General features: G+C 42.4%; 1 protein-coding gene across 6 annotated transcripts in view; it reads right to left on the bottom strand.

Annotated features, from left to right (window-relative positions):
- The window catches only part of MSRA (methionine sulfoxide reductase A), a 370,749-nt gene that overhangs the window by 206,361 nt on the left and 138,526 nt on the right, over window positions 1-25,862 (bottom strand). For all 6 annotated transcript variants that reach the window (XM_032265429.1, XM_032265428.1, XM_032265430.1 and 3 more), the window contains one exon: window positions 11,285-11,353. In XM_032265429.1, the coding sequence (XP_032121320.1) occupies window positions 11,285-11,353 (69 nt within the window). The remainder of the gene's footprint in view (window positions 1-11,284; window positions 11,354-25,862) is intronic.

Genomic DNA, 25,862 nt, shown 5'->3' with positions numbered 1-25,862 from the left:
TATAACATTATTCCAAAAAAGAGTATGAGATCACTTAAAAAATACATACGTGAGATATGTACGAGATTAAAAAAGAAGTGGGTCAGTAAATATCTCCTCTTCTTGAATCCCCAAAAATGTGGCAGTGATAACCATGGGTAGTTTTACCTATACTGCCTGTGAAAACTGGAAATATGGAAACTGCACTCTGGTAAGGGTCTTCTGCTACCTTCAAACTCATTCACGATATTAAGCAGAGGCACAAAAAAGCAATCCAGGTGAAATGGACCAGCTGTTAATCTTCCCTGTGGGCAGCATCCCTGAGTAGGCTTTGTAATTTCTTGACTGCTTCTCCATTTCTATCATTTCAAAATTTTGAAGGCATTCTACATCTAGAAGCAAGACCTCCTCCAACCCAGGCCCTCTCTGGAGTTGCTTTTTTAATCCTGACCTACTGAGGGTTGGGACTCAAACCTGCATGGCAGCACGTCCCCTGGTCACAAGATCTGGGGAAAGAACGAGAGAAGATCGCTGTTTCGTGGAGAGCGCTCTGCCTGAGAATCTACCTTCTGCCACCTGACAGTGTGCCTGCTTCTTGCTTTACTCAAATCTGTTGCAGCAATCTGTCTACTGTGGCTCTATTTTCAAGTATTCATCCAGCTGGTTATAAATTTCAATAGTCTGGTTAAATGCCCAAATGAAAATGGTCCCTCAGTCGCATTAAGGAGATTTCTATCACTTGTTAAATGGCTTTTGACTTAAACAACTATCCATACATTTGCTTTCACTTGGGAATGTACATTTAAAGCCATGCTCAGAGACACGGGACAAAATGGTAGACATGGAAAGTCACCATTTATCCTGCTTTCCTCAGCAAACTGGATCTCACAGTAACCAAATAGTTGATAAGAAGTCTCTATTTATAGAAATATAGCAGCTCACAAATTTTAAAAATGCTAGAATTAAAATAGGTTGCAGCTTCTGAGAAAATAACAGATCGAGGCAATGATCAGTAAGGGGCTGCTAACTTCACCAAAAGAAAAGGAACCAGGGCCGGGTACGGTGGCTCACACCTGTAATCCCAGCACTTTGGGAGGCAGGTGGATCACCTGAGGTCAAGTTCAACACCAGCCTGGCCAACATGGTGAAACCCCTTCTCTATTAAAAACACAAAAATTAGCTGGGTATGGTGGTACACCCCTGTAACCCCAGCTACTCAGGAGGCTGAGGCAGAAGAGTCACTTGAACCTGGGAAGTGGAGGTTGCAGTGAGCCAAGATCATGCCACTATACTCCAGCCTGGGCAACAGAGTGAGACTCTGTCTCAAAATAATAATAATAATAATAATAAAGGAACTGGGTATTAAATGCCTCCTGAATCGCACACCACCACTTATGGATGCCGATCAGGCCTCTGACTCTCAGTGTGTAGAAAATACAAGAAGACAGATGAACGTGATCATTTGGTCCAGACTGAAGGAAACAGTACAGGCTGAATTATTTAATTTCTTCAGCAAATAAATAGCAAGGGAAAGAGAGAGAGAGAGAGAGAGAGAGAGAGAGAGAGAGAGAGAGAGAAAGAGGAGTGAACTCGTAGATGAAAAGAAACTAAATACTTATATCAACCAATTGCAATGTATATGCGATCTGGCTTATGATTCACAGAAACGGTTTTAAAAAATATTTATGAGGCAACGGGGAAATGGACTCACTGGAGATTTGATGATATTTAAAAAGTATTATTTTAGGTATGATTAAAAAATCCATCTTATCTTTTAGAGATATAAACCGAAATATTCATGGATGAGTTGATAGGGTAGCTGAGATTTGCTTTAAATATACTAGGATGGAGGAGGGGGAGTGAGTGGAGAGGTAGACAGGCACATTTAGCCGTAGCTGAGACCTGTGGAAGCTGAGCGAGCAAGGCTTCAGGATACTAAGCTCTCTGTTTTTATATGTTTGAAATCTTTCACAATTGCAAAGTAAAAAACAAATACATTTTAAAACTCAACTGAGATAAATGATATTGACAGAAAATCTCCTACAAGACACCTGGTCCATTGCTTGTTTTAGATACAATGCAACTAACTTCTGGGTTAAACCAGAGCTACCAGACAAGCACACTAGCACCTGCAGGGATGTGAGGGCCAAATCGCCCCTTGCTGGGAGAGGGTCAGGAACCCAAAGGGAAGAGCAGAGTATCAAACAGCCATGACACTCGCATGCCACTCACTCCAAGGGTGCCATCAGCAGTGCTGCTGAATGCCTTGCAGTACATAGTGTCTTCCTTCTAAGTACCCTTGAAAGAAATTTCTTTCTGGTTCCAGAATCCAAAATTCTTGTGATTCCCCCAAGCATGTACATTTTTAGAATCAGTAAGTCAAACTTAAATCCATCACCATTTCACACCCATTAGGACAGCTATAATTTTTAAAAATAAATAAATAACAAGGGTTGGCAAGGATGTGGAGAAATTGGAATCCTTGTGCTTCACTGGTGGGAACGCAAAAGTATAGCCGTTGTGGAAAATGATATGGCAGCTCCTCAAAAAATTAAACATGGAATTACCATATGCTCCAGCAATTCCATCTCTGGGTGTACACCCAAAAGAATGGAAAGCAGGGACCTGAAGAGAGATTTGTACACTTAGGTTCATCGCAGCCCTACCCACAATGGCCAAAAGGTGGAAGCAACTCCAGTACTGATTGACAGGTGAACGGATAAACTAAATGTGGCCTACAGATACAATGGAATAGGAAGGAAATTTTCATACACAGTACAACATGAACTTTGAAGACATTATGCTAAGTAGAATAAGCCAATTACAAAAGGGTAAATACTATACGATTCTATCTGTAGGAGGTCCCTAGAATAGTCAAATTCAGAGAGACAGAAAGTAGAATAGGGGTTCCCAGGGGCTGGGGGAAGGAGGAATAGACAGTGTTTAGTGGATATGAGCTTCCCTTTGAGAAGATAAAATAACTCTGGAGATAGATGGTGGTGATGGCTGCTCAATAATGTGAAAGTACTTTAACACCCCTGAACCATATGCTTAAAAATAGGTTACAATGATACATTTCACATGATGTATTATGTTACCATAATTTTTAAAAAATGAAGTCCATCATGCAACCAACTGATTTTTCTTCATGTTGTTGCTAGGAAACATAGAGCCAAATTTATTATCAAGTTTTATAAATTATGTAAGACTGTGACACACATTCTTTGTTTATTTCATTTCACTTTCTTTTCCTTTAGCCTAATATTTACCCAATTCTAATGCATGTTAGTTGGCTGTGTCTTGCATATATTTTAACGTTCCTTTAATCCATTTTATAACAAGGCCCAATATAAATGGCTGTGGAGAATGAGAACAAGAAACAGAACATTATGTTTTATGTTACCTGCATTTGATCCTTGATTGCTCCATATCTTTTTAAAAAATGCTAGCTGGGTTAAACTGAATAATGAGTAACTTTTGTAGTTTTAGTTGTTCTCCATACCCATGTTTCTCTTCTTAAAAAAGTTAATTAACAGAGAAGCAGTAGAAGATAACTGGTTGTTTCTTCTGCACATCCTGTTGAATGTAATTTCTCTGTAGAAATTTAAGAAATGTCCACCGCGATTATAAGCTAAATCTCTCTCTCTCTCTCATTGTAAAAACTTAAAGGAAAAAGGCCAGTCAAGTGGGTGGTCATGTATACTACTGCAAACAGTGAAAAAATTAGCCACATCTGATCAGCTTTATAGCGGAGACCAAAAGAGAAATACAGTATTTTCTGAGAGCTCTGTATTGACACAGAAACAAGCAACCCATCTCACTTGGACCCATAGTGAGAGTGAGCCAGACAGAGAGTTTAATAACAGGGGCTTCTCCGTACCCAGCCAATATGAGGTGAGTTCTCCACTAATGCTGTATGTTATCCTTCAAAATCCCCGAGTTACAGGACTTGCGTGTTGTTAAGAAGGAGAGGTGATGGATCCCATAGAGCCTCGTGATGCTGGTGCCACTCTCCTGGGGCCTTGATCACCGCTCACCCCAAGTGAGGAGAACAGCTGGTCCGCCAGGGAGCACCTGTCCAACCAGGCCTGTCAACCCCACGCCAAGGGCCTGATGCATCATTTCCTGACACTCTGACCACAGTCCTAGGAGCAAACAGTCCTCCCATGATGTTACAGATGAGAGATGGGGCTTAAGAAGGCAGAAGAAACTTGTCTAGAGTCAAGAAGGATGACGGGACTTCAGTAACCTCTGGGAATTCTGAATTCTTTACGACTTCTCCATAACCTTTTTGTGGAAGGAGGGCTTCACTTTCCGGTTCTTACCTACAACCCAAATGGGTAAAGCTGATGGATAAGAGATCTCTATACAAGTGAAGTGTTATTATATGAAACATTATCGAATTTACTCCACTCTACAATGGATTCTGGCCCATCCTTCAACCTACAGTCCGCTGTCCATGCTCTAAACATATGAACCCACCCTTCTCTGTGACTCCATACTTGTTCTTTTCTGGACCAGCCCAGGTCAGTGTGGCTGCACCATGCCAGCCAATGCTTCCCAAACCAGAAGAGATTTTCAACACAGGGTTTCAAAGTTCTCTTTCTCCTTCTGTATATTATTCGACTTATCTGCACTCAAGAAGAAAATAAAAGTTGAAATAATGCACAAGATACGTAAAACAAAATGCACCTTAAACTACCACCAATGACCAGTCATTGCCCCTTCAAGGTGCTTCAGATTACTCAGGGAGAAAGGCCTATTTTTACCTCCCCGAGTGCTCTACCATTAAAAAAGTTTGCACCAGTTAGCAGCTTGCAGTCCTGACTATCTTGTGAATTTAGATTGTTCGGTTAATTATAAACACATTTCAATGTCATTCTTCCTGGCCTTTTTCCTGGAACGAGTGGCTGCCCCTCCACAGCTCACAGAATGGGCTTCAGTAGTTTTCAGTCAAGATTCAGGGAGAAATACGCCACACCGGGACTCACTTATTTACCAACATCACGCTGGATGTGCGCCAGTGATACACCAGGACATTTCCCTTTGAAGTCTGACATATTGCCGACTGCTTCCTATGATGTTTTCTTGGCTGGCAGACAAATAACCGGGGCTGATTCAAAACTCACCTCCCATTCAAGTCAGGGGGGAAAGCAATCTCTTGTGATTGGCTCATCTTACATTGCTCTGACTCTCCTCGGAGGGTCCGAAGGTGAGTACCCCATAGAGGGGCACATCTCTGGGCTGCTGCCAGCCACTGGCCCCAGCTCCGGGATCAGTTCTTCCACACAGCTGTTCAAGAAAAGGTCCCACGAATGCTCCGCTTGGCACCTTGGCTCTCAACAGAGATGTGCCACGTGACCAACAGCACATTTTCCTGAAGGCTTAGCTTGGTTTTTGCTCCCCCAACTTGTTTGAAGAATCTTCAGAGAATCTGACCCAGAAAACATGTTTTCCAGTGGCTTGAGGTCAGGGAGACATTGCTGTCAGGCTACCAGGAGTCTATCAAGTCATAACAACACAAAGAATTTGCAGAAGTACTTGTGCTGTTGCTGCTTGGTATCAATTTCTGAATATTAAGGTTTCTCACTGCAGAATCTTACCTCTCACCAAACAGCATGGATGTGAGTTCCTAAATGGCACAGGTTCATACCTTCAGATTCTGCAATCCCACTGCTGGGTATAGACCCAAAAGAGAGGAAATCAATGTATCAAAGAGATCTCTGCACTCCCATGTTTGTTGCAGCAGTCATTCACAATAGCCAAGATTTGGTAGCAACCTATGTGTCCATCAACAGAAGAATGGATAAAGAAAATGTGGTACATGTACACCATGGAGTACATACACCTCAGCCATGAAACAGACTCAGATCCTGTCACCTGCAACAACGTTATGCTAAATGAAACAAGCCAGGCACAAAAAGGAGGCCATTATGTTAAGTGAAGTAAGCCAGGAACAAAAAAACAAACATCACATGTGCTCTCTTATTTGAGGGATCTAAAAATCAAAACAATTAAACTCATGAAGATGAGAGTAGAATGATGGTTACCAGAGGCTCGGAAAGGTAGTAGGGGTACATGAGAAGGTGGGGATGATTAGTGGATACAAAACATAAAAGAAAGAATGAATGAGACCTAGTATTTGATAATACAACAGGGCGACTATAGTAGTAATAATTTCATTGCATATTTTTAAAATAACTAAAAATAATTGGATTGTTTGTAACACAAAGGATAAATGCTTGAGGCAATGGATAGCCCGTTTCCATGGCGTGATTATTACACATTGCATGCCTGTATCAAAACATCTCACATGCCCCATACATATATACACCTACTATGTACCCACAAAAATTTTAAATTAAAAAATAAATAATGATGGGGTCAAAGAATTTTGAGTTAGCAGAATTTTCTAATGTTTCAGTGTTCTGAAACAAAGTCAATTTTCAGTAATTGAGAATAAAGGGTCTTAAAAGGCTACATAGCCCCACTTACAAAATGGACGGCAGGGGATTCCAAGCATAATTTGTGAAGATTTTTGGTACAATTAAAAAGTATTTTATATAAAAAATAAGCCAAGCATGGTGGCACCCACCTGTAATCCTAGCTACCATCTTAATACCTCAAGTGACGGAGCATTCATTACCCTACATACCTGGAAAGTATTAGTACAATATTAAAACTGTAAGTGTATAATCAGATCAATTCCCTTACTCTTATTGAACTATCATAACTACTAGTATGGATGTGATATTATAAAAAATCCAATCTATGGTATTGCAATTTTTTTCATTTGCTCACTTTGTCTATCCAAGTTCATTATTTTTCCATTTTTACATAACTTGGTGTGTATTTATTATTCTTGGTGCAATATGTTATAATATACGACCTTGCTACAGGGGGACATTATATCCTGGTTGCCTAAAACCTTCCAGGTTTATCCCTCATTATTTCGGTAGAATTGCTCATAGCACCCTCTTCACTCTCAAACATATCCTAGTTTGGGTGATAAATTTTTATGTTCAAAGATAGTAAAGTTTAAATTTTTTTTTTCTGGGACAGTCTCACTCTCTCACCAGGCTGAAGTGCAGTGGTGCGATCTTGGCTCACTGCAACCTCTGCCTCTCAGGTTCAAGTGATTCTCCAGCCTCAACCTCCCATGTAGCTAGGATTACAGGTGGGTGCCACCATGCTTGGCTTATTTTTTATATAAAATACTTTTTAATTGTACCAAAAATCTTCACAAATTATGCTTGGAATCCCCTGCCGTCCATTTTCCAGTCTTTTCAATTAGCAAGCTTCGATTATCTTGTGAAATGACCCATCTTCTTGACTCTAGAATATTTTTAAGGCAATGAGTAGCTGCTCTGTGCCAGAACCACCTCTGCAGAGGCTGGAGCCTGGCCCTCCGCATGGACTGAGTGGCCCACGGCCAACAGACTGTCACTTTCATTAAGATACTGACAGCCAGAGAAAACCTTTCTAAGACAGGCACAGCAAAAGATGTTCTCATACCTGAGGAAGCCTTGGCCATGTTTCTTTAATCTCTGGGTGCCTCAGTTTATTTGCCTATAAAGGAACACAGTAATGCCCACTACACAGGGCGGGTGCTCTAAAGATCAAAGGGGTGAGAGCCAGAGGGCACTCATCCCCACCATGAACAAAGACAGGAAGTAATTGCAAAATGTATGGCTCCACTTTTCCAGCTTGCAAGCAAAGGGCTCCCACTGACTTGAAAGAGCACATCACACACAGGCAAGAGAAGCCCCCCAGGAAGACGGAGCCTATTACCTTCATTCTCATTGACCAAAAGGGGAGGAGAGAGGGAGAGCCACAGAGGAGCCGAAGAATGGCGGGGGCAGAAAAACAAGACCAGGAGAAAAGCTGTTGGACTACAAAAGAAATTCTGTGAAGACTGTAGGCCAGTAACAGTTCTTAAGGAATCATCTGCCTATTCTCTGATCCCTTGATATGACCCATTCATGCATTTTTCACACTGGAATGCCTTTATCTCACACTCTAGCTGTCCTTCCTCACATTTCACATTCTAATCTAAAAGCTTCGTGGTAGTTCAATGGTCATTTTTAGAGCAGATTAAATTTCAAAGTTCTTATTTAGGTAGCATTCTACAGGTAAGGTATATTCAACTGATTAATCAATAGATAATGACACTGTGGCCAGAGGCGATGGCTCATGCCTGTAATCCCAGCACTCTGGGAGGCCAAAGCGGGTGGATCACTTGAGATCAGGAATTTGAGACCAGTCTGGCCAACATGGAGAAACTAAAAATACAAAAAAAAAAAAAAAAAAAAAAAAAGGAAAAAAAATTAGATGGGCGTGGTGATGCACACCTGAAACCTCAACTACTTAAGAGGCTGAGGCAGGAGAAAAGCTTGAACTCAGGAGGTGGAGGTTGCAGTGAGCTGAGATTGCACCACTGCACTCTAGCCTGGGCGACAGAGTAAGACACCATCTCAAAAAAAAAAAAAAAAAAAAAAAAAAACAGAAATTTGTAATTGGCGATACTATTTTATCACAAAATATGAAGACTTCCAAGGCTGAAGAATGGGTTTGAACAAGCACAAGTGCCATCACTGTTTTGGCAAACTTGCGGTCAAGTGAATGTAAGACATTCTCCTGTGCATTAACACATGCTACTACAGTCAAATGGAAAAGCATGATAGTAGTAGGAGATGTTGCTCCAACCAGTATGCTCCCAGCAAAGGCTGCTTCTCAAGACTCCTTCTAGGACGGCATGCAAGCATACAAATCGATTTGCTAAATGGGCCTGGCTGGAAATCATGCTTTTGTGCATGGATCCAGCTGAAAGGTGCCTCTGAATCCATCAGGCCTTCCCAGGGCTCCTTGAACCAGTGCAGAGAGAGTCGGGGAACATCATGACAAGAACATGGATTCAAGATCAATTAAATTTGGGCTCAAACTCTAGCTCCACTAACCACCTCGTTGGCCAAGTGGCTCTGGATAAGTCACATGGCCTCGCTAGGAAGAGAAGTACGTGAGTCCATCAGCTTTGCAAAGGGCTGGCAGGGTGAAATGCCCAGTGTATTCCAGGGTCAGGCACTGTGCTGAGATGACTTTTCCAGTGCAGTGATAAACAACCCAGAATGGCAGAAGCCTGTCTTCAAAGGCCGCAAAACTCACCACTCCCCTCTAGGCCAGGTGGACAAGTCATAGAAAGTGAGAAAGTGAGAATCATTTTGAAGACATTAATATGAAATGCTTGCATATACTTAACCAAAATAGGGCCTTAATTTAAGCATCTGGAAGAGCTAAACTGCACTTCTAAAGTAGGAATTCTTAGATGTCAAATGTATTCTATTTTACAATCTGTATAATTTTGCCTCTTACATGTTGTTAACTTATAGAAATTATGCACATGATTCATCTCTTTTAAAACCACACATGCTGGCCACACACAGCAGGCCTCCCAGGGGCTGCCTCCTGCTCCAAGTCTTCGATCCTGAATATGTAAGAGGTAAAAGCCTAGACTGCAGAGGTCTTAGAGCTCACCCATCAGCTCTAAGAAAATGGAGGCATCAAAAACTTGAGGCTTAGAGAGGAGAAGTTACTTGTCTAAAGGCAAACAATGAAGGCCTTGAGTAAGGATGTTTAGTGACCCACTATAAGTCAAACCTGTCCACCCCCAACCCTGGCTTTAAAAAAAAAAAAAAAAAAGGCTTGCCATAGACCCTTATTTCCCGATATTTCCCATTCTGTAGTCAAACAATGTCATCAGCCCATCTGATACTGGGTCTGCCCTTCAAGAAAGAAGTTTTACTCCAATATCGCAACAGAGGGAAACCCACTAAAAGGAGTTAGTGTCATTTACTGTTTCCCAATGTGACATAAGACCTAGTTTCTCATATGCCTGGGGCTGGCAAATCTGAGAGAGTGGAAAATAAATAAATAAATTATCAAAAGAACCCTATGAACATTGATTTATGTGACATTTGTTGTCCCATAATAACAGACACCATGCTGGGACAGGAAGGTTAGCAAATCAAACATTTTAGCACATGTTTTACGAGTCTGTGAGGCCTTCTACAAAATCAACTTCTCCATTTAAATTTCTGAGCATAATGATTTCTAATCACTGATCAGTCTATTTTAAAAGGTGATAGCCTGAACAGAGCATGATTTACTAACACTGAGGTGGAACTGGGACCCTGTTTATAACTCTCCAACTGCTAATCCTCACTGATGCCTAATTCCGGTTCCATCTCTGGGAATAAAGGTACAATCTATCTTGAACGTGCTCATTCACAGACCAGGTTGTTCTGAGGCTAATTTCCAGTTCAAGCGCACTTCAAGGCTTCAGAGCAGTTTTGTACCCTCAAAGGAGATAACCGTCAAGACCAGAGTAGGAGAGAAGATACAGGAGGCATGAAATCAGGGGACCTCGTGTTTTTAGGATGAGAGTCATCATAGAACCGTCTAAAGGTAGAGGGGAGGGAACCAGGCAAGGCACTGAATGTCCAGTTAAAATTCCAGAGGTCAGAGGTCATCATTTTCAGTGGGTAACACAGGGATGAACCCCAGAGATTTGCTAGAGAGAAGGGGAGGGGAAGTGGGAGGGAGGCCCAAAGGAAGAGGAGGTAAGGAAGGAAAGGAACAGAGAAAAGAAGGCAGGCAAAGAAAGGGCCATGTGCAGAGACATTCTAAAGGAGGTTTAGGTGACACAAGAAATGGAGGGAAGGAAACACGGATTAAAAAGGACCTCTTCACCCAACGGTTTGGAATTTTAACAGAGAAGTTCTGCCCTGCCACATAATTGTACATTGTAAGTATACCACTCAGGACTGGACTTCACTGAAAACATTTTTAATCAATGTTTTCTCTTAAGGAGCATGCTTAATTCATGATGGAGAAGAAACAGATCATTCAATTAGATTGATTTTTGGGGAATAACAAGTCAAAACTACTTAGATCCCCGCCTTTAACAAACTGATATATCCATGTGGAAAAAAAAAAAAATCCCTGCTAGCAAAGAAAAACTCAAACCCTAAATTAGCAGGTTAATTCACAATGTGGACATAAGAAATAGCAAATACTCAGTTTGATATTTGGTTGTCGACGTGAGAAAATAAAGCACACTAAATTCTATAGAATAAGCTTTTCCAATCTCAGAAATTACTAGGAACTCAATAGTTTTCTTGGCTGTAACAACTTGTAAATATCTAGAAGAGCCCAGATTTTGAAGCCCTGAGGACACTTGCTAAAACTAAGAAATTTGGCACTCATCTGTGCACACAATTTGGGTTTTCTTTCAGAGTTGATATCTTACCAAATATAGCCATCTGTGTTCCCTCTGGGAAAGGTTCGACTGTTCTGTTGCCATTGACATGATGTTCGGCTAGAAAAAAAAAAGAAAGAAATGCAAGTTTAAGTGTAAAGTTCTAACACATACTAACACATGTCATTAAATGTGTCAATGAGCCTATTTCTCCTTTGAGTTAAAAATGCACTCAAGCTTACCCTCTGGAGACAGCTTCAATTATTTTGGTTTTAATCGCAGTTGCAGAAGTGCCTAGAGATCATCTAGTTCAGGTATGTCATTTTACAAAAGAGTAGGCCGAGGTCTGAGCTTACGCAGAGCTGGATAACATGTGGCAGAGACCCAGCCCAGCCTGAAGGCTCCCGACATCCAGCCACAGTCCCTCTTGTGCCAGGCCATCTCTAAAGAACAAGGAAAGCTCCAACTTCCAGGCTGAACTGGGGGTGGGTGCCCCTGAAGACTCCTAACAATCAGAACACTGATGCACTCAGAATTTAAAGTGAGAGGTAAAAAGAGAGGGGTACCATTGGGACCAATTTTTCAAGAAACACAATAGCAGAACATGTCATTTTACTACAATACAAGCACTGTTCTCCCAGGCCAAAGACACTAGTCCCCTTAAGGGCCAGACAGATATTCCAGTGCCTCCTACTGCTCCTTATCCCCCTACAGGTCCTCCTAACCAGTCACCCTGCCCTTCCTAGTGGACATCAAGAACTCAGAAGTAACAAGTGACCAGGTTACAGTTTTCCAGCATTAACTTGATCTTACAACCCCCAAAGTGTGATCAAAAGAGAACAGGAGTATTCTCCATCCATGAATATTTTAATAATATCCTCAGCAAGTTTTAAATATGAGCAATTATGTGGAAAATACAAAAGGAAAGGACGACTAAGATACTTGACACTGCATCGTGGACACAGACACTTTGATGTAACGGGTCACACAGGACTGGCTGGGCTCAGGCAAAGGGCTCAGCACTGAAGCCAGGCTTGGAGGGGTCTAGGAAAGGATGGTATGGCTCCTGCTGTCAAGGAGAGTACAGTTATCTTCGAGAAATAAAAATTGCAAAAACAAACATTAAAGAAAGCATATAATTATGTGCTAAGTCCTGGTATGCAGACGGAGGGTCCTGCAGGAGATGGAAGCAGGAGCGCCGGGTGGGAAGTCAGATGTGCTGACCGAAGGCACTGCCACTTCTCGAGTCCAACAGAGAGCCAGGTTTGCAAACTTGAGGGTGAGGAAGCAGCTTGAGTGAGGGCCAAGACCTCTTCCTGGGCCAGAGAACAGCCTGTCTGGGTGGAGTGGAAGTGCTATTTTGAGAAGCAATGGCAAATAAATATCTTAAACGGAGACCAGGTCACGGACGGTCTTGAGCACCCATCCAAGCCCATGGGAACCACAGGCAGCCTCTGCAATACCCATGCAAGTCTCTTGGAGCCTGAGGCTTACAGGGCTCACTTGTTCAGGTAACCCTTAGGGATTCCATCAGTTCCCTTCTGGGACTTCCACTGGTTCTAAAGTCACTGTGGCACCCTACAAGCAGAAGGCCTGGGAAAAGGGAGGAGCTAGCCCAGGGTTCTGAGGGCAAGGTAGTGAGCTCAGTGGCCTTGGACCAATCTGTAGCCACTAACTGGCACAATTAGCAGATGTGTGATGGAAGGTCCCAGGTGACCTTTCAAGTATTCACTGATCTGGCTAGAGCAACTGGTTACTGAATTCAAAGAAACATGCTTGGCTTCCATGCGGAGGGCAAAGATCTGTCCTATGGTCTCGCCTCACAGCCCTGTCAGTGGTTTGAAAAACGTTTGCCTTGACCCATATGACAAGTCAGAAATCTATTCAAACTCTTTAACCCATGAATTCCACTTGCAAGAATTTACCTTAAGAAAAAAAAAATGCAAGAGAAAAAAAAGGTGACATACATAATATTTATGAAAGTACTACCTGTATTAACAAAATCTTAAAATCAACTAAATATACAAAAGTAGAGAAACTGCTTAGAAAATTACCACTTACGATTTACCAAATGAATAGAATATTATACAACATGTTTTAAATGCAGGCTTGAGAGAGATATAGAAATGTGGGAAAATATTTGGGACAATGGTAAGGAAACACAATCCTATCACATCTTCTACGTAGATTATAATGACAGCTAATTAAAATATGAATATTTATGGGAAAAGACTGGCAGAAGAATATAAAAATGAAAATAGAAAGATTACACAATACATTTATTTGTATTGATTTCCTTTGCCATTATTAGATTCTTTTCTTATTGTCTAGGGTGAAAACATCTGAATTCAAAAAATCAAAATTATAGATTTCCATATTTTTTCCACAGTAGTTGGTTTCCCAGGACAACCCATCGGGGCCTGTCGATGGCCCAGCTGACACCCACATGTTCACAATCCAAAGTGCACCCTATCTGACATCTCCTCTGTACACTGCAAAACTACACGGGATGTCCTTCCACCCCAAACCAGTTTATCTGCCAGCATCCCTCAACTTAGGGAACAGGCCTGCCATGCTCCTGCTTTCTAGCTGTCTTCATCCCTTCTCTTCCCTTCACTCCCACATCCGATCTACCACCACAGGTAGTGACTGTCCCCTCCCAGACACTGGTAGCATCCCCCCCGCCACTTCTTCTCTTCACTACCCAAGCCTCCCTAGCCCCAGCTGTCCTGATCCCTTTTTCTGGATTCCTACATCTGCCTTCTAACTCTTCTATATCCCTTCTCCAATTCATTCTTTCCAATGTAACCACAATTATATTTCCAAAGGGAAAAAAATCTAATCATGTGACACAAATTCCACGAACCCTCCCCACTTTCATGGTATCCCATGACTCTCAGGCCAGAGTCAAAGCTCTTTGGCATGGCCTGCAAGAACCGGCATGGTCAGGACACCAGCATCCCTCATTCATCTACTACAGCCACCCTGATCTCTTGGGACCAAGGGCTTTTCCTCTGCAGCACTCACCCGAGTAGCACTTTGGGCTTATGCCATTATTTGGACAGGGACTGCATCTATCGGTAGACTGAAAGCTCAGGGAGGGCAGGGGTCATAGCTCTTTGACTCCCCATTTCCATAATCCTATCTCAACATATTGACACAGAACAAGCATTTGATGACTATTTGTTGAAATCACGATGAGGTAAATGGCACTAAAAAGTCTCTCTTCAGCCATTCTGAAAAATAACTTATTCTATACATTAAAAATATATATACACAGTTACGCATCATTTAACAAAAGGGATATGGTCTGAGAAATATATGTGTTATTAGGTCATTTTGTCATTGTGCAATCACAGAGTGCACTTACACAAACCTGGATGGTACAGCCTGCTACATATCTGGGCTATGGCTCTGCGATATGGCCTACTGCCCCTAGGCTGTAATCTGTACAGCATGTGACTACACTCAATACTGCAGGCAACTGTAGTACAACGGTGAATATTTGTGATCTAAATATCTATAAGCCCAGAAAAGGTTCAGTAAAGATATGGTATAAAAGAGTTTTTAAAAAATGGTACACCTGTTTTGGGTACTTAGGACAAACGGAGCTTGCAGGACTGGAAGCTGCTCTGGGTAAGTCAATGAGTGGTGAATGGATGTGAAGGCCTAGGCCATTACCAAACACTACTGCAGACTTTATAAATATCACACGCTCAGGCTACACTAAATTTATTTTCTTTCTTCAATACTAAATTAACCTTAGCTCCTGTAACTTTTTACTTTATAAACTTTTAATATATTTTTCACTTTTTGACTCTTGTAAGCACACAATTTAAAATACAAGTATATTGTACAACTATACGAAAATATTTTTATATCTTTACTCTGTAAGCTTTTCCTATTTTTAAAATTTTCATTTCTTTTTTCCTTTTTAAATTTTCTGTTAAAAACTAAGACACAAATGCACACAAATCAGAATCATTAATATCACTGTCTTCCACCCTCCATGTCGTGTCCCACTGGAAGGTCTTCAGGGGCAATAACATGCTTGGAGTTGTCATCTCCTGTGGTAACAGTGTCTTCTGGGCACCTCCTGAAGTACCTGCCTCAGGCTATATTACAGTCTTTTACAACTGCAGGAGCACACTCTAAAATAATGACAAAAACTATAGGATAGCAAATGCATAAGCCAGTAACATAGTCATTTATGGTCATTATCAAGTATTAGATACTGTATGTTATCAAATGTGCTGAACTTTTATACAACTGGCAGCACGGTAGGTTTACAAAAGTATCACCAGAAATATGTGAATAATGTGATGTGCTATGATGTCATGATGGTTACAACGTCATTAGGCAATAAAAAATTTTCAATTTCATTATAATCTTATGAGACCACCATCATATACGTAATCCCTTGTTGGTCAAAACATTGTTATGTGGTGCATGACTGTTATATATCTTTATGTGTACATGTGTGGGTTCCTTACATAAAATGATCATTGAAAATGGCCCCTCAGTAGTTCCCCCAGCCAGGTGACCTGGAAACAAGGAAACTCCTCCATTCCACTCCTTAAACTTCCACCCTGCTTCCCTTTCACATTTACATACTCTCATCTGAGAGTTCAGTAGTACTGGTCAAGGTGGAAAGACCAGAAATATTTCATGAACTGGAGAAAGTGGAGGATGTCCACTTGCTACTCCCTCCTCACTGATGAGGTCCCCTGGGGCCTTGTCTTGTCTTTTATTCCAGAGCCTGAGGCCTAAAGATAACAGGTTCAGTAAACACTGAAGATGTTTGCATCTTCTTCTGAAATACAGCTGAGTCTTATATCAGTCCTGTGGACTGCAGGCACAACACTCGCAAGCACTGAGACAGGACAGAACTGGTGGCTAAGAACAGGGGCTCGAGGACAAGACAGCCTGACTCTAACTCTCAACTACCCCACTTCCTACCCATATAATGTTGGCTTAGTCACTCAACCTCTTCACGCCTCTGTGTCCTCATCTGTAAGAATTTCTTCACTGTAAGTCTCCTCATTTGTACTTACCTCACGGGGTATTTTGAGAATTAAATACAAAAAGCACTTCAGAACAGTGTCAAGTACGTAACAAACTCTATATAATAGTTAGGCTGGTACTATCACCTATGTGTGAACTTTACTTTCCAACAGGTCTGAGTCAGGAATGGCAAATACACATTAGTTGCCTCCCCTCCATGACCATGCACATTGCAGACATCATTAATCAACCACAGCATACTTTTTTGATCCCTGAATGTGACCACAGAATCCTTTCTCAACGCAGCACCCATAGAGTCTTATATCACTTAAAGGCAGCATGTGTGATGAAATCATTTTGCCATTTCTGGTTTAAATGGGTAAAACAAAGATGGCACAGGCAAAGAAGTCATTTTCCTTCTCATTTCTACATGATACACTGCAATAAAACCCCTCTGAAAATCCTCCAAACTACATATTGCTCTAGGGATAAAAGAATAAGGGGAAATCTGAGAGCTACTTTCCATTCTATAATGAGAGAATGGCAAGTTCTTTACAACCAAGCAATGACAGCTCTATTTCTAGAAACCAAGATGGAGTTTCTAAAGACATTTTCTCATTGAAACACTTCTAAGGCAAGTATTTGGGGGCCAAAGAACCAAAGATCCTTTAAACCCTTCGTATACATTCAGTAAGATTTGGGGGGAGGGTGGGCTAACCTCAGAACCTAACCACCATTTACAAATTTCTGTCTCAAAATCGAGGGCATGTTTTATCAAAGAAACAAATTTATTATACAGAAAAGCCATTCATTGATTGGGCCCTAACTATTGATTACCAGCAGAGTGTGAAATGGAGACAGAAGAGTATCCAACAGGGACATCTGTTGCCCAGCCATAGCACAGTGGGTGCCTCCCATCTGGTGGGTTGGGCACATGCCCCAGCCCCTTCTCTGCTCCATGGGGCACACGCCAAAGCCACATGTTCTAGGAGGGCAACCTGTGCTGATGGCAGTGACGTGTCCTCCGCCAACAAGATATGAGCATGAGAAATAGATTTTCATTTATCTCAAGAGCCCAGTGCTTGTGGAGCAGCGGTTAATTAGACCACGACTGTGTCAAAGTTAACTTCTGGATGTGAAAGGGGACCTGGGGAATATGTTCAAAAGCTTAAGAAGATGATACTGACATTGCTTTTTATTTTGTTTTGTGAATGTTTCATGCACTTCAAACCGTATGACTTTCTTACTGCTTGATAATGCAACTACAGTAGTGCAAATTCAGGCATAAACCTGAAGGGGATTTGACAGAGGCTCTGATGGAGGAGGGAGCCACTCAGGGGATCTGACGGAGGAGGGAGCCAAGCCTCTAGTCATACATGCCCAAGGGCACTGTGGCTCTGTTGTGTTTGTCCCTCACAGCTCCTACAATGTGGGATATGGCGTTTTAAGGTGCAAGTTAACCCAGGAGTGGGTTGTGCCCTCAAACGCAGCATGCTCTATATGTCAGGAGGGGCCGAGTGGGGACAAACGTGGTGTCAGGCGGGTCACTGGGAGGGGCTGCTCCCCTCTCTGCCAACCACTGCCCCCAATCATCCCATGTCTCAGGAAGTCCCAGTGCTCCTCTCTGACCTGGAAGGCAAGCAACAATTGGCAGCTGGGACCTGTGACGAGGAGCAGCAAGGCAAGGAGTCCCCAGGAAGGCCATGGTGGGAATTAGGCAAATGTTCCCAGCTGCTGTGGATACCCAGAAGGCGAGCTTTACTCTCAAAGCTGGAGGAAGGGGAAGACAGCTCACTGTTCTCCTCCATGGTGACCAGGGACCATATGCAAGTGGGGGCTGCCCCCCAAAATAAAAGGCATGTGATGGAATAACAGAGGACAATCGGACAACAGTGGAAGGTTGCGGCATTGAAAACAAATCACTTGTCATTCAGGATTTTACCCTCTTGCTCTGACCACTGGCCTCCCTGCAGTCAACCCTTTCCTCCACTATCATCTCTCCACTACCTTTGTTCCAGATGAAGCAAACCAGAGATGCTCCTCCCTGCTGAAAATGGAGCCGACGCTCAGCTCAGGCATCCCCCACACGTGCCAGCTCTATCTGCAGAAGAGCAAGTGTGAGCTACAAGAGGTCAGAACAGGATGGGCAGAACAGACCAGGCCAAGAGCCCAGCCTGCACAGTAACCCGTCTTGGTGAGGCATAAAGTGGTACCAAGAGGTGGGTCATTTGGCTCATGTTTTCAGTATCGGCAAGGATGTTCTCTGCATTGATACGTGCTGGGAGTTAGTGTTGTGGGGCAAAGATAAATTTCACAGATCCTGCACTTGAGAACCTCCATTTCATCAATCACTTATTAAGAGAAATCCTAAGAGAGGATTTTTAGTCCAAAGAGTGAGGAAATAAGGATGAGAATACATTTTTAAAAGAAGAAAGCATTATGCAAATAGAGGGCGTTTTTCCTTCTGATGATATGACTGCTGCATTTCCTGAAGTCTGCTCAGTGCACAAGTCCACGAGTGTGACCACAAGCCTGGGATGGCAAAGCTGAATGCAGATGCTGCAACCACAGGCCCCTTTTTAGTCACTAAAACAATAGCCTGGGGTAAGCCTACTATGCCCCCTATTCCCTGAGGTTGTGGACTGTCTGGGAGTGAAGAAACGCGATCACAGGGATCCCCCCTTAGAGGGTAAGGGGACACCACCGGCCCTAGAAGCCAGCATGGGGATCATCTCCAGGCTCCCCCAAGCAGGCCTCCATGATTCTACAAAAGACAGAGGTTGTATCACCAAAGAAAAAGGAAGGAATGATGGGAACTGATATGCAGATAAATTGTTAATTATATAGATAAATACACAATAGATGTTTAGTCACACAAGAGACATGAGTTTTGATTTGTGCAAATGGCAAAAGTCGCATAAACAATGCTGAGCACTGATGAGGCTTCAGTGAGACAAGCTTTCTCCTACACTGCTTGCGGAGCATGAAAAGCTACGTCTATTTAGAAAGTAGTCTGACAAAATGTACCAAGAATGCCAAAAGCCAGCCTGGGCGACATAGCAAGACACCCCCCCGCCATCTACAATAAATAAATAAATAAATTAGCCAGGTATGTGGTGTGCACCTGTGGTCTCAGCTACTAGGGAGGCTGAGCCAAGAGAAACATTTGAGCCCAGTAGTTAGAAGCTGCAGTGAGCTATGACTGTCGCACTACACTCCAGCCTGGGTGACAGAGGAGACCCTGACACAACTACCACAACCAACAAAGAGTGTCAAAAGCATTTTCACCGTTTGACCTAGTCATTTCAATTATAAATAGCTAACGTAGGAGATAATCAGAATTGAGACACAGATTTCCAAAGATGTTTACAACAGAACTGTTTATAATATTGAAAAATTGCGAATAAGCTAAACGACCCCACAAATGAAGAATAAAATTGTGACACAGTTCTAAGATAGCGTATTATATAAAGTTCTTTTTTTTTTGAGACAGTCTTGCTCTGTCACCCAGGCTGGACTATGGTGGCACAATCTCGGCTCACTACAGCCTCCACCTCCTGGATTCAAGTGATTTTCCTGCCTCAGCCTACTGAATAGCTGGGACTACAGGTGCCCACCACCATGCCTGGCTAAATTTTGTATTTTTAGTAGAGACAGGGTTTGGCCATGATGGTCTTGATCTCCTGAGCTCCTGATCTGCCCGCCTCAGCCTTCCAAAGTACTGGAATTACAGGCATGAGCCACTTTGCCCAGCCTATATGGTAACTTTTAAAGTATGACCATAAACAATTTTTTCCTGGTATGAGGAAATAGTAATAATATAGAGTTGAGTGGAGAAAAAGTAAGATAAAAAAAATTATCCTCCTCAACTAAGTAAAGAACAAAGTCAAGAAAAACGACAAGAAGGAAGCATGGTAATACTGTAGTCATGGCGGATTCTACATGCTGATGAAGGGGTGATTTTTCTTCTTTCTTTATACTTTAATGTATTCCCAAATTTTTCTTAAGCAAGTATTTCTTTGCTAATGAGTACATTATCAAAGGAAGGGAAAAAAAACCTGAAAGCAGCACTGGGAAAAAAGGAAAGTTAGCCCCTATCAGGTGTATTTTGGGAGTTGTACAACACGAAATATTTTCTTCTAAGTATCCCTCCTCTGTTTTCTTTGAGTAGGAAAGAAAAAGAGAAAGCAGTCAACCTCTCTTCCATAGCAATAATTCATGACCAACTGACTGCCTGCTTCACCACGTGAGGGTGCAGCAGAGCCCTTTTCTTCCCAGGGTTTTGGGCACCTTGAACCTTCCTGGCTTGCTCCCTCAGAAACTGCCCCAAGTGACACACACTCAAGCTGTTCAGGGACTTCCAGAATAAGCCAAACCAGCTGCATTGCTGGTCTTTTACATCCTCTCTGGTGAGGGCCAAATCATTGTCCCTGTCTTGGGGAGGGCTCCTCAAAGAGCTCATCAACTTCCAGGTAGGCATGTGTGGGAAGGGCTGATGGACGTTGGCAGAGAGACCTGGGAGCCCATATCTGCCCCAGCAAGTCAAGGCCTGGGGAGCTGCATTCCAGCCAAATCTCATTACAGTTAGAATGCAGTTCCTGAACACTGGTAAGCGCACGGTGCTTACCTCTGGTGATACAGATATAAGACAACCCGGCCCTCTCTCCAGCCTTCGTCAGCCTGCAACGCCCCAAGCCACTTCTTTGGGCTGCTGATCAGACACATCAAAACATGCCTCTGTATGGATGGCACTGCCTGCGGCTCTCAAAGCTTCCTGCGACTTCAGCGAGCACCAGACTAGCCTGAGTTCCCAACACAAGCACTCCATCATCATTAATTCCATTTTTAGAAGAAATCCATTTTCACCTTTGTAATACTTTTATTAATTGCCACATTTAACTACCATGTCTAACTTAGGCATCTGTGATAAGCATATAATATTACATTAATTGATGGAAATTTTCCACCTGACTTTTATGAAATCTTACCACCACTATTAACACAAGTAATTCCTAATGACTACCAAAATTAGATAATCTTGAGAATATAAATGACAATGAAAATAAGGTTATTTTAAGGATTAAAATCTGTATTTCAGCCTGACGCCTGTGACATCCTTGTGAATAACAATGTTGAAGTAGGTGTACTGAAATACATGGCTGTAGACCAAGAGGAGTTTCTCTTATACTAAGACATGTGTTTACTATTGTTTCTAAAACATAATTAAGATACATGTAAAACACACCTATAAAGAATCATATGCAAATCACACTTTTTATTCTTTCAAAAAGGTACTGTCCTGGCCAGGCACAGTGGCTCATGCCTGTAATCCCAGCACTTTGGGAGGCCAAGATGGGTGAATTATTTGAGGTCAGGCAATCAAGACCATCCTGGCCAACATGGTGAAACCCCGTCTCTACTAAAAATAAAAAATTAAAAAATTAGCCCGGTGTGTTGGTGTGTCCCTGTAATCCCAGCTACTCTAGAGGATGAGGCAGAATGACTTAAACCCAGGAGGCAGAGGTTGCAGTGAGTTGAGATTACACCACTGCACTCCAGCCCGGGTGACAGAACGAGACTCTGTCTCAAAAAATAAAAATAAATATAAATACCCTTTTTTTAAAAAAAAAAAAAAAAAAAGGTACTGTCCTTCAAAGACTTGTCAGGGCCTCACTTCCTGACAAAGTTCCTTCCTTCCTCCCCAGCAGCTGCCCATGCTGGTTCTGCCACACAAAAGTCATCAGTGTTATAGAGTCCCCAGGCACTGTGGATGTAATTAAGCATGAGGCCCACCGAGGAGCTTGCTCATCCTACCACCCAAGTCATACTGTCACTCTGGAGCTCAATGTGAGCCTCTGAAACCCCATTCGATCTGTTTCAACAAGCAGTTCTGCACAACAGCACGAAGACGAGGTGGTGTGCCGTTCTAGAGAGGCTCCACAGTTCACAGCACATCTTTCTTTCTTTCTTGTGAACATGTCAGCGGCCTTAAGCATGTACCACACTGTCCCTTGATGGCACGTTGTATGCCTGGAGGTTGCAGGAGACACTGTCAGCTGTCGGAGAGCAGCTGAGCTGAAGTGGTCCAGTGGCTCTCCCACCCGCATACCCTCCCCTCCCCTCTGACAGTGATAAATGATCGGGCCTAATGCTCAGCTGAGCCTGATGGGTCCACACCTCCTCTTGCAATCTGTTCCAGACCAACACCAACCTTTCACCCTTGAACACTGCCATCAGCTTTACAAAGCAGGCCTGCTGCAGGGTAAGGTCAGGCCTATTGGCTTTCTTGTTGCTATTTGTTTGTGAAAATGAATTCTGACTTTATTTCTTGATGAAAACTCCTCATCAAAAATCAAAAATGGACATGAACTGTGTTGTTATAAACTTTACAGCAAATTTGTCTTGATTCGCTTTTTACATTAGAGATGAAGGAGATAGCTGAATGTGTAACTTTAAAAAGAAAAGATGAATCACTGTAGATATAAACATAGATGTCGGTTTTGCTCAGGCTGGCTGGCCTCCACTAAAAGCATGAGGCTTCCTATTTATTAAATTATTGTCTATTTCTGAGGGTCAGAAGACAAAGACAGAAGATTCTACAGGAAATAAAATAGTGATAAAGAGATAGAAAATTAGGCCAGGCATGGTGGCTCACACCAGTAATTCTAGCACTTCGGGAAGCTGAGGTAGGCGAATTGCCTGAGCTGAAGAGTTCAAGACCACCTTGGGCAACATGGGGAAACCTGGTCTCTACTAAAATACAAAAAAACTTAACTGGGTGTGGTGGCATGCACCTGTAATCCCAGCTACTCAGGAGGCTGAGGCAGAAGAATTGCTTGAACTCAGGAGGCAGAGATTGCGATGAGCCCAGATTACGCCACTACACTCCAGCCTGGGTGACAGAGCAAGACTCCAAAAAAAAAAAAAAAGAAAGAAAGAAAAAAATACTGGCCCTAATCTTTTGCATAAAATAATCTATGCTGTGTAACAATCTGCATCCTTATAAAGAATAGGGTAACTATAGTTATAGAGATGGAACTATCTACCAGACACACAGTTAATTGAGGGAAAAATCAAAGTGTAGGAGAATAGTACAGCATTCTATAATTTGTTTTTGAAAGCTCTTGTTACTTTCTGAGCTTCTGTGTGATGCATTGCTTTTTCAGAAATAGAAATAAAAAATATTTTAAACATCCCCTGATTTGCTCCCCTGATGAACACCTGGAAGCCCAGGAGCCTCTTCCCAGGGCTGAGGGCCAGGCTGGGATGCCAGAGTGGCTGGTAGCTGCAGGTAAGCAGCCCCCAAGCTCTGATCAGCCTCATGCTTAAACTGCATCCAGTCCCAGGACAAATGTCAAAGATGATCCCATTTGTATCATATGGTAGCAAAACTGCAATCCAGCTTTAAAATTCCAAGTAATGTAAGCTCCCTAGAAGGCCTCAAAATAGCGATATCACTCCATTTCCTCTCTAAAATTGGGCTGCAGTCCCCAGAACAATATGTTAATTGTCTTTTTTTTTTTTCTTTCACTCTGTCACCCAGGCTGGAGTGCAGTAGCACAACCTTGGCTCACTGCAACCTCTGCCTCCTGAGTTCAAGCCATTATCCTGCCTCAGTCTCCCCAGTAGTTGGGATTACAGGGAACCACCACCACACATGGCAAATTTTTATACTTTTAGTAGCGATGGGTTTCGCCATGTGGGCCAGGCTGCTCTCAAACTCCCGACCTCAAGTGATCCACCCACCTTAGCCTCCCAAAGTGCTGGGATTATAGGCGTGAGCCACCACACCTGGCCTTAATTGTCTTCTTTATAAGGGGAAAGGATTTTAAGAGGATCATCTGTGCAAAATTTTGGATATAAAGAAAAGATTATTTATTTCAAAATGAAGTATTTCTGGGTTCACCCCTTTCTGACTTTAGAGGAGAAGGGGGAGATTGAGAATAGCACAGCAGCAAGTATTCTGCCTTTCTGGGACTTGGTGCTGTTTGAATTATTGCTCCGTCCCTCTTCCTTCTCATCCTTTCTGTTCCTCTCTCCCTTGCAATTTTTCTTCCATAACCGAAGAGTATTTTAAAATCTACTTTAGATGTTCACTATACGGAATCCTAAAAGCAGTTGGAATGTTTTATATTTCCCTTAAATTATCAAGTTTTTACTACGAAGCTCTCAATTGATTTTCAATAAGTGGGTAGAATTTTGAGAACTCCTGCTCTTACTAGAGATCCAGCACATGTAAATCCGCTACTCTAAAAATTTCTTCTAAGGACCTGTCATTCTGAGATATCAGACTTGGTCCCGTGGCTAATTAAGGGAAGTTGGATAACCCAGCACATATTCATAATAAGAAACATAATGAACAAAATCTTCAACTTTGGTTCTACACATGACATAGACAGGCACTTGGTGGTGCTTTTTTACACTTGCCTTTCTCTGAAAGATGGAGGTAAAACAGAACATCTTAACTCCGGGAAGTCAGTACAGATGGGGACGGCTCTTCAAACACGCTGCTGGGTGCCTGACTCCACTAAGGGATGGAGACTAGGGACAGCAGCACAGTCTGCCTGGCTACCTTCCCTGAATACATGCTCAACAAATGCTTGCACATTATAGCAATGGACACTTTCTGATGGATTCTGTAATGATTGAATGGAGCATTGCTAAATAAAATGAGAGTTCTGTCTGAAAATCTCAAACACAGGAGAGACAAAGGGGGCAGCTTCGCACTGACCCACTCCAGAACCTGCACAGTGTCTCTCAGCGGGAAGGCCCTGGCCTCCATAAAGCCATGTGCTGAAGGGGGTCTAAGGCAGGCCAAAAATGTTTCTCAGGTGCTAATTCTTATCAGATGCTTTTGGAAGCACCTGAATAAGACCCTAGAATTCTAGAAACAGAGAAGACAAGTGTGACTTGGCATACCTCAACTATAAAAAGACTTCAGCACAGGTCTTGCAGTATATCTGATTTTGAGGAGAATTATGTCTTGATAGGTCTGCCAGGCTATTAGCGCCAAGACTAAATTATAGTAATCTCTATTTCCTGTCACTTTCTCTTCCCAAAAGGCTGATTGCTCAAAATGTAAACCACTGTTGAGAAGGTTGCTGGGGAGAACATACTATAATACAGGCAAACCGCAACTTAAAAATGAGTCACATTTCAAAAGCATACTTATGAGATGGATGTCTGAGATTTAGAATCCATTTTCCCATGAACATGCTGTTATAAACTATGGTAAGCTTGCCCACAAGGGTCTCCTCAACCTGTAATGAGTCTCAAATAGAACTCTTTCCAAGGACCCTGAGCACCATTTACGGAATTCTGTTTCAATGAGAAAAGCATTCTAATTTCTACCCTATAACATCAAGAACATATCCTTTCATACTGGTCAAGCTGGTTGTGAGCTAGGATAGGGGAAAAGAATACATTTCCCCTCCTTGGTTAAGTTTAATATAATAGGCTTAAATATAGACAAAAATCTCCACATTGTGCTACTCATCATTAGGGAAACAATTTTCCTTTCACGGAGAGCAGGAAACCCCTTGTTGCACAACAACTACTGCTCAACTGCAAGGTATAGTCTAAGTTAAGTGGTCTAATTTCATATTAGAATAGGAAGCTGGGTGAT

Source organism: Sapajus apella, unplaced genomic scaffold (assembly GCF_009761245.1).
Source record: "Sapajus apella isolate SASKATOON/1434 unplaced genomic scaffold, GSC_monkey_1.0 scaffold150, whole genome shotgun sequence".
NCBI lineage: Eukaryota > Metazoa > Chordata > Mammalia > Primates > Cebidae > Sapajus > Sapajus apella.
Note: the sequence above shows the minus strand (reverse complement) of the source record. Positions and strands in the feature narration are given on the sequence as shown.